The sequence below is a fragment of the Hemibagrus wyckioides genome, linkage group LG27 (assembly GCF_019097595.1).
Source record: "Hemibagrus wyckioides isolate EC202008001 linkage group LG27, SWU_Hwy_1.0, whole genome shotgun sequence".
NCBI classification, from domain to species: Eukaryota; Metazoa; Chordata; class Actinopteri; order Siluriformes; family Bagridae; genus Hemibagrus; species Hemibagrus wyckioides.
The window spans coordinates 17624559-17637058 of NC_080736.1; the positions used below are offsets into that span (position 1 = coordinate 17624559).

The 12500-nt window shown below is 41.7% G+C and overlaps 1 protein-coding gene across 10 annotated transcripts in view; it reads left to right on the plus strand.

Annotated features, from left to right (window-relative positions):
• The window catches only part of cacna1ab (calcium channel, voltage-dependent, P/Q type, alpha 1A subunit, b), a 101425-nt gene that overhangs the window by 52815 nt on the left and 36110 nt on the right, over positions 1-12500 (plus strand). For all 10 annotated transcript variants that reach the window (XM_058381940.1, XM_058381932.1, XM_058381939.1 and 7 more), the window contains exons 33-38: positions 1371-1454; positions 2708-2824; positions 6168-6233; positions 6361-6458; positions 10301-10451; positions 10995-11122. In XM_058381940.1, the coding sequence (XP_058237923.1) occupies positions 1371-1454; positions 2708-2824; positions 6168-6233; positions 6361-6458; positions 10301-10451; positions 10995-11122 (644 nt within the window). The remainder of the gene's footprint in view (positions 1-1370; positions 1455-2707; positions 2825-6167; positions 6234-6360; positions 6459-10300; positions 10452-10994; positions 11123-12500) is intronic.

Here is a 12500-nt window from a genome sequence, read left to right on the forward strand (position 1 = left end):
ACACGTACTCATACACACATGTACTCATACACACACGCCCTCATACACACACGTACTCATACACACACGCCCTCATACACACACGTACTCATACACACACGTACTCATACACACACGTACTCATACACACATGCCCTCATACACGCACATACTCATACACACACATACTCATACACACATGCCCTCATACACACATGCCCTCATGCACACACACACGCCCTCATGCACACATGCCCTCATACACACACGTACTCATACACACATACCCTCATACACACATGCCCTCATGCGCACACACACACGCCCTCATGCACACACACACACACACCCTCATACACACACACACACGCCCTCATACACACACACACACGCCCTCATACACACACACACACACGCCCTCATGCGCACACACACACACGCCCTCATGCACACACACACACCCTCATACACACACACACACACACGCCCTCATGCGCACACACACACACGCCCTCATACACACACACACACACGCCCTCATACACACACACACGCACGCCCACATACACACACACGCACGCCCACATACACACACGTACTCATGTACACATACTGTAGCACGTGCAATGGGAGACACAGGACAGCACAGAGGCAGTGAGAGACCAATAACAAAACATGACTTTGAGGCATTTTCCAGACAGCACTGGCAGCAGCAAGAACTCATGAGAAGGAAAAAGGAGGCAGCAAAAAGCAGCAATTTAAATCTGTAGCTTAGCTAGCCTGGAGATCTGCGGGTCTGGACAGCCCCCGGCCCTGTCTCCAAGGTGCCATGTGGTTGGTTAGGGCTTTCTTCCACCTCACCCTAGTGGTGTTTTGCCAGCGCCGCTGTCCAGGGTACTTCTCCGCCATTGTTCAGGGTACTGATCTGCCACTGTCCAGGGTACCGATCTGCCACTGTCCAGGGTGCTGATCCGCCGGTGTCTAGGGTACTGATCCGCCACTGTCCAGGGTGCTGATCCGCCACTGTCCAGGGTACTGATCCGCCACTGTCCAGGGTACTGATCTGCCACTGTCCAGGGTACTGATCCCCAGTTGTCCAGAGTACTGTTCCGCCGCTGCCGCTTGTGTGGTTAAAGAGCAGTTTTCTGCTGAATGCGTGCTGTGGAGCCTGCGCCTCTGTCACAACACACACACACACACACACACACACTACTGTTCTGTTTAAAGTTTTATTTTAAGCTCTCAGAACTTTTTAAAGCAGTCCTGAAATGTACTTTCTGTCTGACTGTTACCATAGTGACAGTGGTGGGCATGGCTGGAGCAGTGTTTGTCTGGTGGATGGTGTTCTGTGTGTTCTGTAATTCTTCTCTGCTCTTCTCGCCTCCCTGCAGAATTATTTCCGAGATGCCTGGAACATTTTCGACTTCGTGTCCATCTTAGGCAGCATCACAGACATCTTAGTGACGGAGCTGTGGGTGAGTATGTGTGGGTGAGTGTGTGTGTGTGCGTGTGTGCTTGCGTGCATGTGTATATGTATATATACACATACATGTATGTTTGTGTGTGTGTGTGTGTGTTTGCGTACGTATGAATGTGTATATATAGACATACGTGTGTGTGCGCGCTTGTGAATGTGTATATACACACATACGTGTGTGTGTGTGTGTGTGCTCGTGAATGTGTATATGTACACATACGTGAGTGTGTGTGTAGTTGGTTCAGTCCACTGGAAGAGCCAGTCAATGATGGAGTAATCTGTGTGATGTAATGACTCTTCTTCCTGTTCTCTTTACATGCTTTCTTTAATCTCCCGCTCTGTGGGCGTGTCTCCAATAAAACCATCCAATCTGAAACACGCAAACTATAAATGCACTGTGACCGTCTGCCCCGCCCCTCCATGATGTCATCACCGTGTGATCATACCAAACCAATCGGTGTTGTTCTCACTGTTAAACACTCTCCTATCTCTCCATTAGAATCCGGTTGGTTTGTAATTTTCTCTTAATGCATCCATTACCCTCTCCCTACTTCCTATTCCTAAGCATGTGCTTCCTGTTTGATGACCTCTGGAGTGTTGAGTGACAGGAAATTATGTCACAGACACAGGTGTCATCATGTCACTGCCTGAATGCCATGCACTTTAGAAAAAGTTGCATGATGGCTATCTGCCTCTGTCTGTTGCTCTTTCTCTCTCTCTCTCTCTCTCTCTCTCTCTCTCTCTCTCTCTCTCTGTTCCTCTCTCTCTCTCCCTCTCTCTGTTCCTCTCTCTCTCGCTCTCTCTCTCTCTCTCTGTTCCTCTCTCTCTCCCTCTCTGTTCCTCTCTCTCTCTCTCTCTCTCTCCCTTGTCCAGTTCCTTGTCCAGTCTGAAGGGGGTGCAGGTGAACTGTCCTCTTTCTGTCTCTCATGAGAACAGAGCTGCTCAGTAGCTGCATGACCCTGTGTTCTAAATTACAGCCATATTACACTTTATACACATGAAAGCTGAGCTGTGTTGAGCGTTAAAGTTCCAGCCCCTGTGTGTGTGTGTGTGTGTGTGTGTGTGTCACTGATCAGTGCATTTGGTCCTCTGTGCTTTAACTTGATTGGATGATGATACTTTTGGTTTCTGTTTTTCATATTCTGATCATTTGAATCTTTTCCGATCATTTGAACACTTTTATTAGTGTTGATGTTAATATTCATTTATTTCTGCCTCACTCTGGGATTATGTGCATCTCTTTTTCTCCAGAACAACATCATTAATGTGAGGTTCCTTCGTCTGTTTCGTGCTGCTCGTCTCATTAAGTTGTTGCGGCAGGGAGAGACGATACGAATCCTCCTCTGGACATTTGTCCAGTCCTTCAAGGTACACACACACACACACACACTGTCTCAGGAGAGAGTTTTGAGTTTTTTAAATCGACTTATATTTCATCATAAAGGCAACTTTACTTACAGGCTTGAGCAAAATTTCTGATTTCTGTATTTCCACACACAAGTATCTCTTGTTATCCCACCACCTATTCAGAAAGGTAAAAAAAAACCATTCCATCAATTACTGTTCTGTTTAAATATTTTATTAGGAATTCAGCTGGAAATCAATTGCAATTACATTTTTAGATATAGATAAATAAAACATCTGCAAGCAATTGGAACTTACATTCAAACAGATATGCATGAAAAAACAACAGAAATAACAGGAGTACATTCCATCAATTACTGTACAAATAGCTTCATTATAACCCCACTCTCGAAAGAATTTTTCAACATCACTGACCAACTTGTAGAACTTAAAATCCATCAGGACTCGAATTTTCACCACATTTTTAAACACCAGTTCAAGTTTTTGCCCTTCTCGGCTATCTATCTTGTCTTGTTCATATATTCATCTTTTAGCTTGTCCAATTACTGGTCAAAAATAAAGCTCTGAAAGAAGAAACCTCTCAACAAAGTTCAAAAAAGCTAGACACCAAATAATCTTAACTTTCAACCCTGAACACTCTAGAAAGCGTGAAAAATCATTTCATTCTTTTCACAAAAAGGACATTTATCTGATACATTAGAATTACTAACATTAACAAAAGCAATTTACAGCAACTGTGCCATGTAATATTCTCCATTGGAGATCACCTGTACATTTCTCTAGAGGTGGTTTATACCAGATTTCCCATACCGGTTTTACATCATCTTCCAGCCCCAGTTTTTCTCTCCATACTGTGTCCTTCCGGCCCTTAAGGCTTGTTTTATTTAACACCTTTACACAACATTTATATAGCAATTTACTTTGAACATCTTGAACACACAAGCTTTCTAGCCTTTCTAAATCCAAGACCCAGTTAGACATTTTAAATCAGGAATGATTAAAACTTTGGAAAGGGATCTGAAGCAGTAAAAGTCACATTCCCATTGTAATACTCCTTCAATAAGGTGCATTCTTCTGCTGTTAATCTCTGCTTTAATAGATCTAACTATCAATAGATCTAACTAACAATCACTACCAATGTGTCGTTCAGACTGAGCTCCCAAATGTGATGCCACCATTTGAACATTGCTTAGTTCAGGGACACCAATGTCCTTTAAACTTTGTAGCTTTAGTGTCTTAGACAAGTATAAAATTTGAGATGGTCCTGGTGAGGTCTCACAAGCCACGTTCAACCTCGCTCCATGAACAAGGGGCTCCCACAGCAGAAAATACAAAGATGTTGTGTCTTGCCTAAAAAGCTTCCAGATGTCAAAAGGTCCCCTGTAAAATCGAGTTAGTGTGTCAGTTTGCAGCTCACTAGAGTCCATTAAAAAAAATTTAGATTCAGTCCACTCACATGGATTAACATGATATCAGACACTTTTCTCCAGACAAGATCCACTGGTTCTGTTAAATATCTCCGAATAAACACAAGTCTGAAGGCCGCTCTTCTGCTGGCCAGGTGAATAAGTCCTTGTCCCCCCTGCTCCCTGGGAAGAAAGAGTACACTCTGGGCTATCCAGTGAAATCTGTTCCAGAAGAAATCCACTATAATGGTTTGTAGTTTTTCCATAAGTCCACTAGGGGGATCAACTACGGTCAAACGATGCCATGGTATGGATGCAGCCAGATTATTAGCAACTATAACTCTTCCTCTGTATGACATTTTTGGTAAAAGCCACTTCCATTTTTCTAAAAATATATAAAATATAAAAAGCAGTATAGCAATCTTTGCCCAATTTACTCTGGCAGAAGAAATAATCAATAGTAGAATCACTAGTAATTTTCTTTAAGGCCATTATGTCATTTTTGATCATTTTGATTAAAACAATAATATCATCAGCATTCACTGGAGTAAGGAATAGACCAGCCTTCAATACTGTTTCTAATTTTCACATATTTACATTATACATTCCAGATATGTTACATCCTTGTCTAATTCCTCTTTCAACTTTGAAAGTTGCACACAAACTACCATTTATTTTCAGCATACGCTCAATGTCCTGATACAAAACCCTGATCATAGCAATAAAGCCTGAGCTGAATCCAAACTCCCCCATCGTGCGCCAAAGATAGCTGTGCTCAACCCGGTCAAATGCTTTTTCCTGATCTATAGATAAAGGTTCAGTGTTTAAATTCAACTATTTTGAGATGACTTGAATTAAATGTGTGTTATCAAAAATATATCTGTTTGCCACACAATATGTCTGATCAAGATCAATGACTTGACCAAGCACCTTCTTCAGCTTAATATCCAAACCTTTGGATAAAATTTTTAGATCGGCGCACAGAAGTGAAACGGGTCGCCAGTTCTTCATATCTTTTAGATCTCCTTTTTTTGGTAGAAGGGTTATGACTGCCCCTCTGCAGCTCAATGGCAGCAGCCCATCAGCCCAGCTTTCATTAAGAACTGCAAGCAAATCATCCCTTATTACCCACCAAAAAGACTTATAAAAGTCAACTGGGAGACCATCGATTCCAGGTGCCCTGCCACATTCCATGCTCTGCAGTGCAATCTGCAATTCCTTCGGTGAAATGTTTCCTTTGACAAAATGCCCCAAAAAAAAAAAAAAAACGTGAAAGCTTCAACTAAAAACTTGTCCTGCAACAATGACACAATAAAGTGCCAATAAGCGCTCTTCGGTTTTATATATGCAATATATACAATGCACTCAACTACACAGTGGTCTGAAAAATGTACAGGTAAAATGACACATTTCTTTACAACAATAAAATGATAGCTTAGCCATAGTAATACATTTTTCCCTCGCCTGTGCCCATGTATATTGTCTTCCATTTTTAGATCATCATCATAATGGCCCTGTTCAGCACCAAGCTACAGTTGTTCATGTTGAGATGGTGCGCAAGGTTCTTTATGATTCCTATCAATTTTGTCATTTGCTGTACAATTCAAATCTCCCCCCATAAACATAAACTCTTCTTGAAAGAGTGTCATTTCATTTCGTTAAGCAGCAAATCCCATCTGGACCAAAAAAAAGGAGCATAAACATTGAAGAAAACTAAGCAATAATTCTGAAATTTTGCTCTGACTTTCAACAGCTGACCTTCAACAATCTGTTCAACCTCATATGATGCTTTTGAAAAAGGACAGCTACGCCACCACTAGATGAGTTTTTATGACTCAAGATAGCCTCACCGTCTCATTCCATTAAGGAGAGGGAGACACTAACCCTATTCTTGTGTAATCTGTACTGTGTGTATATGATCTCTGTTTCTCTGTGTTCAGGCTCTGCCGTATGTTTGCCTGCTTATTGCCATCCTCTTCTTCATTTATGCCATCATTGGTATGCAGGTGAGACATTCACATTCTCTCTCACACACACACACACACTACTCACAAAAATGCAGTTTAATATTCTCTGTGGACTATAGTGTATAAAAAATGTATTTACTGTGTGTGTGTGTGTGTGTGTGTGTAGCTCTTTGGTAATTTAGCATTAGATGAAGACGGAGAAAGTGCAATAAATGAACACAACAACTTCAGAACTTTCTTCATGGCACTGATGCTGTTGTTCAGGTACACTCATCTCTCTTCCTATTATTATTTATCTTTTTCTAGTATCCTCTAGCCTTCTTCACAACATCTGCAGGATTCCTCTGTAAGTTTGGGTTTGTTTACTTGGGTGACCCTCAGTCACTGGGAGCTTAAGGGCCTCAGTAGGGCCACCCTTGGTGAACAGAGCTGATGGCAGAGGTCAGACAAACTGCGCTCCTCAGTAATTCCATAACATACAAAAAAAGTCATATGTACTGGATTAATGTTACTGGGACCTGACCCTGCACCCAGGACTGGGCATCCACTGGGGAGCGTCAGGTAACCTGTGTAACCCTGTTGAGGCTAAGCCTAAAATGGAGGTATGGAACCCTGTGGGGTGTTGGTCAGGTGCACTGCCGGAAACAAATATAGGATTATTTTTACAGACTTTTTTGCATATTGCTGTAGATTGATGGTGTACATTTTATTCTTAGTTAATTTTGCTACAATATGAATTAAAAATCTAGAACTATTTTGAAATATTGTTGTCTAATTGCAGCTAGCAGATGGTCAGTTTAGCCTGTTTGTCTGCTCCCTGGCTTTGGCTCTGGACTGTCACAGATTAACTAGGAATCATAGAGATAGATTATTAGATATTAGATAATTGGACAGATCGAGTCTCCTTTAACCACAGCTCTCTCAGGTTTCTCAGCAAGTGCTTCACTGAGGAGAACGAACCTGTTAGACGTGTGAGACGGAGAGGAGTGGTGCTCCTGTGTGTTTGGCCAAGGTGTGACCCACTTGCCTCGCTCTGACGGCTCTAATGCCAGAGTTGACACCTAGGCCTTCACTGGTGTCCTTCCTGAATTAATCCACCTCTATACCATCATTATGACGCCACGCCACGGAACTAGATACTAATCAACCGTTAAATAATTAATAAGTAAAAAAGAAATTAGTCTACAGTATTTCACACCTCACAAGGAATAGTCCATTTTATTACGGTTACTTTTCTCTATAAAGACATTCTTGATGCCGTATGCAGCAAACTGCAATCTCTGGAGGACGCAGCATCCGAAATGAGACGCAGCGAATATAGAAACACTGTATATGGGCGGGTCACTGTCTCTGACTACTCCAATTATCCAATCAAAGGACGGGAAATTGCTGACACAATCGTATGCCTGCTAGATGACCCCAGTGACTCCAACTCGAAATCTGATTGGTTAATGGAACAGTTTCATTGCCACTTATTTTAAGCTCCGGGCGCCTGCACTATTGATTCTGAAGGCCTTAAGGCAGATTTTCACTCCGGCGACACATGATGTCATCCACTGTCTGAAATATGATTGGATAAATACTCTTATCATAAATATACACTACTGGAAGCAGCGCAACCGAGAGAAAAGCTCTGAAATGTAGAGAATAGACTATTGGGAATAATTTAATACACATTCATGGAAAAATATATTAAATATATTAACATACAGGTCAGTGATTCAGATCACTGCTGTTTAGCCCAGCAGAGAAGGACTTACTGACCCTGAGGGCCCACCATTGACTTAACCCTGGGCATCCAGACTTTCCCCTACAGACACTACACTGCTCTCGCTCTTGTCTGGAGTCTGGATGCACACCTCTAATGCTGCACACGTCTCACTAAAGAAAGACTGAACATCCTGAACACACTGAACAAGCTGAATACCGTGGATGGCCTTGCTTGCTGTCTCTAAAAAGGAAAACAAAAGCACTCTTCATAAAAACTTGTCAGAAAGTTAGACTAATTGAACAAATTAATAGTGCAAAATTATTGATGAACACAGGGAAAATAATGTACAGTTTAAACGCAGACACAGTAAAGAAACCCCAGCAAATGATTAAAAACAGGAACTCTGTCCAAAAAGGAAACGGCAAGGTGAAGAAAGGCTGAAAGGTATAGGACAGACAGAAGGGATGTTGAAAAAACAGCTGGTTCAGTCATGGGAGAGGTTTGAAGATTATTGGTTTGAACATATGGTAAGATTCCTCTCCAGTGTTGCCTGGAACTCAGAGGCAGAGACTTTGGTCTGGAAAACTAGGACAGTGATCCAATTTTTATTTATTTTTATTTGTAAATAGCAGGACAATTTTAGGGGCACCACAGCCTTCAGTGTCCCAGAAAAACTCTGTTAGGTTCTGGAGAGGAGATAATGTGGAAAATGTTCTTGAATTTTTCAATGCTAAATTTGTTAAATGAAAAAAAGATGAAATGAAATTCTCACATATACAGTGCTGTGAAAAGGTTTTTGCCCCCTTCCTGTATTTTTTTTTTAAATTGTTTGCGTATTTGTCACAGATTCAGATCATCAAACAAATTTTGATATTACACAAAGATAATGCAGTAAATACAAAATGCGTTTTTTAAATGATGATTTCATTTATTAAGGGAAAAAAAGCTGTCCAAGCCTACCTGGCCCTACGTGAAAAAGTAATTGCCCCCTAAATCTAATACCTGGTTGTGTCACCCTTCGCAGCAACAACTGCAGTCAAGCGTTTGCGATAACTGGCCATGAGTCTTTCACATCGCTGTGGAGGAATTTTGGCCCACTCTTCTTTGCAGATTTGTTTTAATTCAACCACATCGGAGGGTTTTGGAGCATGAATGGACTGTTTAAGGTCATGCCACAGCGTCTCAATCGGATTTAAGTCGGACTTTGACTCGGCCACTCCAAAACCTTCATTTTGTTTTCTTTCAGCCATTCAGAGGTGGACTCGCTGGTGTGTTTGGGATCATTGTCTTGCTGCATAACCCAAGTGCGCTTGAGCTTGAGGTCACAAACTGACGGCCGGACATTCTCCTTCAGGATTTTCTGATAGAGTACAGGATTCATGGTTCCATCAATTCATTAAGTCTGCAGAGCAGCCCCAGACCATCACACTACCACCACCATGTTTGACTGTTGGTATGATGATCTTTTTATGAAATGCTGTGTTGGCTTTACTCCAGATGTAACTAGACACACACCATCCAAAAAGTTCAACTTTTGTCTCATCTGTCCAGAATATTTGCCCAAAAGTCTTGGGGATAATCAAGATATTTTTTGGCAAATGTGAGATGAGCCTTTGTGTTCTTTTTGGTCAGCAATGGCTTTTGCCTTGGAACTCTCCCATGGATGCATTTTTGCCCAGTCTCTTTCTTATTGTTGAATCATGAACACTGACCTTAATTGAGGCAAGTGAGGCCTGCAATTCATTAGATGTTGTTCTGGGTTCTTTTATGACCTCCTGGATGAGTTGTCGTTGCACTCTTGGAGTAATTTTGGTAGGCCGGCCTCTCCTGAGAAGGTTCACCACTGTTCTAAGTTTTCTCCATTAGTGGATAATGGCTCTGACCGCGGTTCGCTGGAGTCCCAAAGCCTTAGAAATGGCTTTATAACCCTTTCCAGACTGATACATGTCAACTATTTTGTTTCTCATCTGTTCTTGAATTTCTTTAGATCATGGCATGATGTGTTCCTCTTTAAGCGTGCTTCACTTTGTCACACAGGTTCTATTGAAGTGATTTCTTGATTCAACAGGTGTGGCAGTAATCAGCCTGGGTGTGTCTAGTGAAATTTAACTCAGCTTTCTAAAATAATGTGGTTAATAACAGTTCGTTCATGATGTAACAGAAGGGGGCAATTACTTTTTCACGTAGGGCCAGGTAGGCTTGGACAGCTTTTTTTCCCTTAATAAATGAAATCAACATTTAAAAACTGCATTTTGTATTTACTGCATTATCTTTGTGTAATATAAAAAATTGTTTTTTAAGTGTGACAAATATGCAAAAAAATAAATAAAACAGGAAAAACCTTTTCACAGCACTGTAGTGTGCGTGTGTGTGTGTGTGTGTGTGTGTGTTTTAGGAGTGCTACAGGCGAGGCATGGCATGAGATTATGTTGTCATGTTTGGGTGGGATGCCGTGTGACGTCGCTTCTGGAAACCAGACGGACGAGTGTGGCAGCAACGTTGCTTACGCTTACTTCGTCTCTTTCATCTTCCTCTGTTCATTCCTGGTGATTGTTTCATTCTTTTACCCATTTCATCTTCTTCATTCATTTATTCCTCTCAGACACTGGCCACATCCTGGTTAAGAGGTGAGGATCAAACAGAAAAGAGGTAAAGGTAAAGAGAGTGGATATAACCTACTGGGTGCTTTGGGTAGCGTAAGTGGTCGTTAGATGGTTGACCTCTCCACCCAGTGAGGCCGTTTCTCTTAGGCTAGACTGATTGCTTGGAATCAGGATGGAGTTCTGTTTAATACATGTGGGAGATTACCTGCTCAGAAATTACACACCATCACAGTTACACACCAAACATGTGGTCAGTGAGGCTCTGCTCCATCAGGCCCCTGTGTCACTGCTGTGTGTTTCTGTTTTATCAGGAACTAAACATCTCTGGGCAGCTCAGTATCTCCTCCTCGGCTCACCATTCTGATCTTTTGGTCACTTTTTAGTATCCTGTAGTTCATTAACTCTGTTCACTTTGCTTTTTTTGGATGTAACTTGACATGGCCCTCATGCTCATGTTTTGTGTGTGTGTGTGTGTGTGTGTTATAGATGCTGAATCTGTTTGTAGCGGTCATCATGGATAATTTTGAGTATTTGACTCGTGACTCATCCATTCTTGGCCCTCACCATCTGGATGAATATGTCCGAATCTGGGCAGAGTATGACCCCGCGGCATGGTGAGACTAACACACACAAACACTTTTACACGTCCAGCACTGCTTCTTCTTACTGAAGCTGGAACCCTCTGATAAAAACAAACAAAAAGCCAAACCCTACACCTTTTATTGGATTCCCCCTGGGATTTTCTTGTCCTTAATAACAGTGAGGTTGATTTGTGAAGAGGATTCACACACTGTACACCAACACCACAAACACACTGTAGTGAAATAATAAGGTTTTAACAGCTGTGATGGTAGTAATGCAGAACATATACAGAGTAATATGAAAACTATAAAAAGATTACAATTGAGACGGAGAAACAGAAGCATACAGTCTGACAACATGGAAGTGAGGGATGTGAAGGAGACTCAGTACGTGGTGATGTCAGAGTTTAGAATAATATGATGTCCCCTGGTGGAGGTTCAGGTCTGCATGGCTTCAATTTTGCCCTCCTCCTACTGCATACTCACTGCATTACACACTGCATACACACCCATGCAAAATACACTTCTTGTATTTTGGCACGTTAAATTGCTCCATGTGATGCTGTATGCAGGTCAACTGAAGTCATTGCTGAAATGACAGTCATCTCTCCAGCGTCTCTGCAGATCTGAAGGACACTGTCTGTTTTTCAGTGTTAAACACTGCTCTTAGAGTGTGTGTGTGTGTGTGTGTGTGTGTGTGTTGTGGTAAAAACAAATGGAGTAGTCCTCAAGCTTTGCAACAGAGAAGCAAATCCGTAAGAACAGGTGGCACCAGAGCTCGGTTCAGGCCCACAGGATGGAGACAGAAGAACATTAGAAGATAAATGAGGGACAGAGTGAATTTTTCTTCATACTGATCCCCAGGTTCTCCATCAAAGCTGCACAGACGTGAAAGGAGAATTAGACATGATATCAGAAACAGACCGTACAATGATCACTAAATGAAGGACTTTTATTGCTTTAATCTAATGAAATTAACCAGGATTGCCAAGAGAGAGGTAACAGCCCCATTCTGCCCACAGGCACATGAAGAGTTTGTGGTAGTGCAAACAAAATATAAATAAAAATATGAATGTAAGTGCTCAGATCAGGAGCTGAAAATATTCAGAAATAAATATGTTGAGGGAAGCAGGTAAGATTTATCATCTTCTAGTCCTCGGTCTTTAACTCCTCTGAGCCAAGCATAAGGAAAGATGTTCTTTCAAGTTAGTTCCTCCTTACAGCATGACTACGTACTGATCTCCACAGGTGAGGCTGGAATGCTGTTTTCCAAATGGAACCCCTCTCAGGCATTGATGAGGTATAGCTTAAATAAACATGAAGCTGTTAAAGTAACATGAAGCTCTAATGCAGACTATGTGAATATATAAATGTAAAAAGCTTGTGATCTTTGTGAAAAGGTACCTCTCCA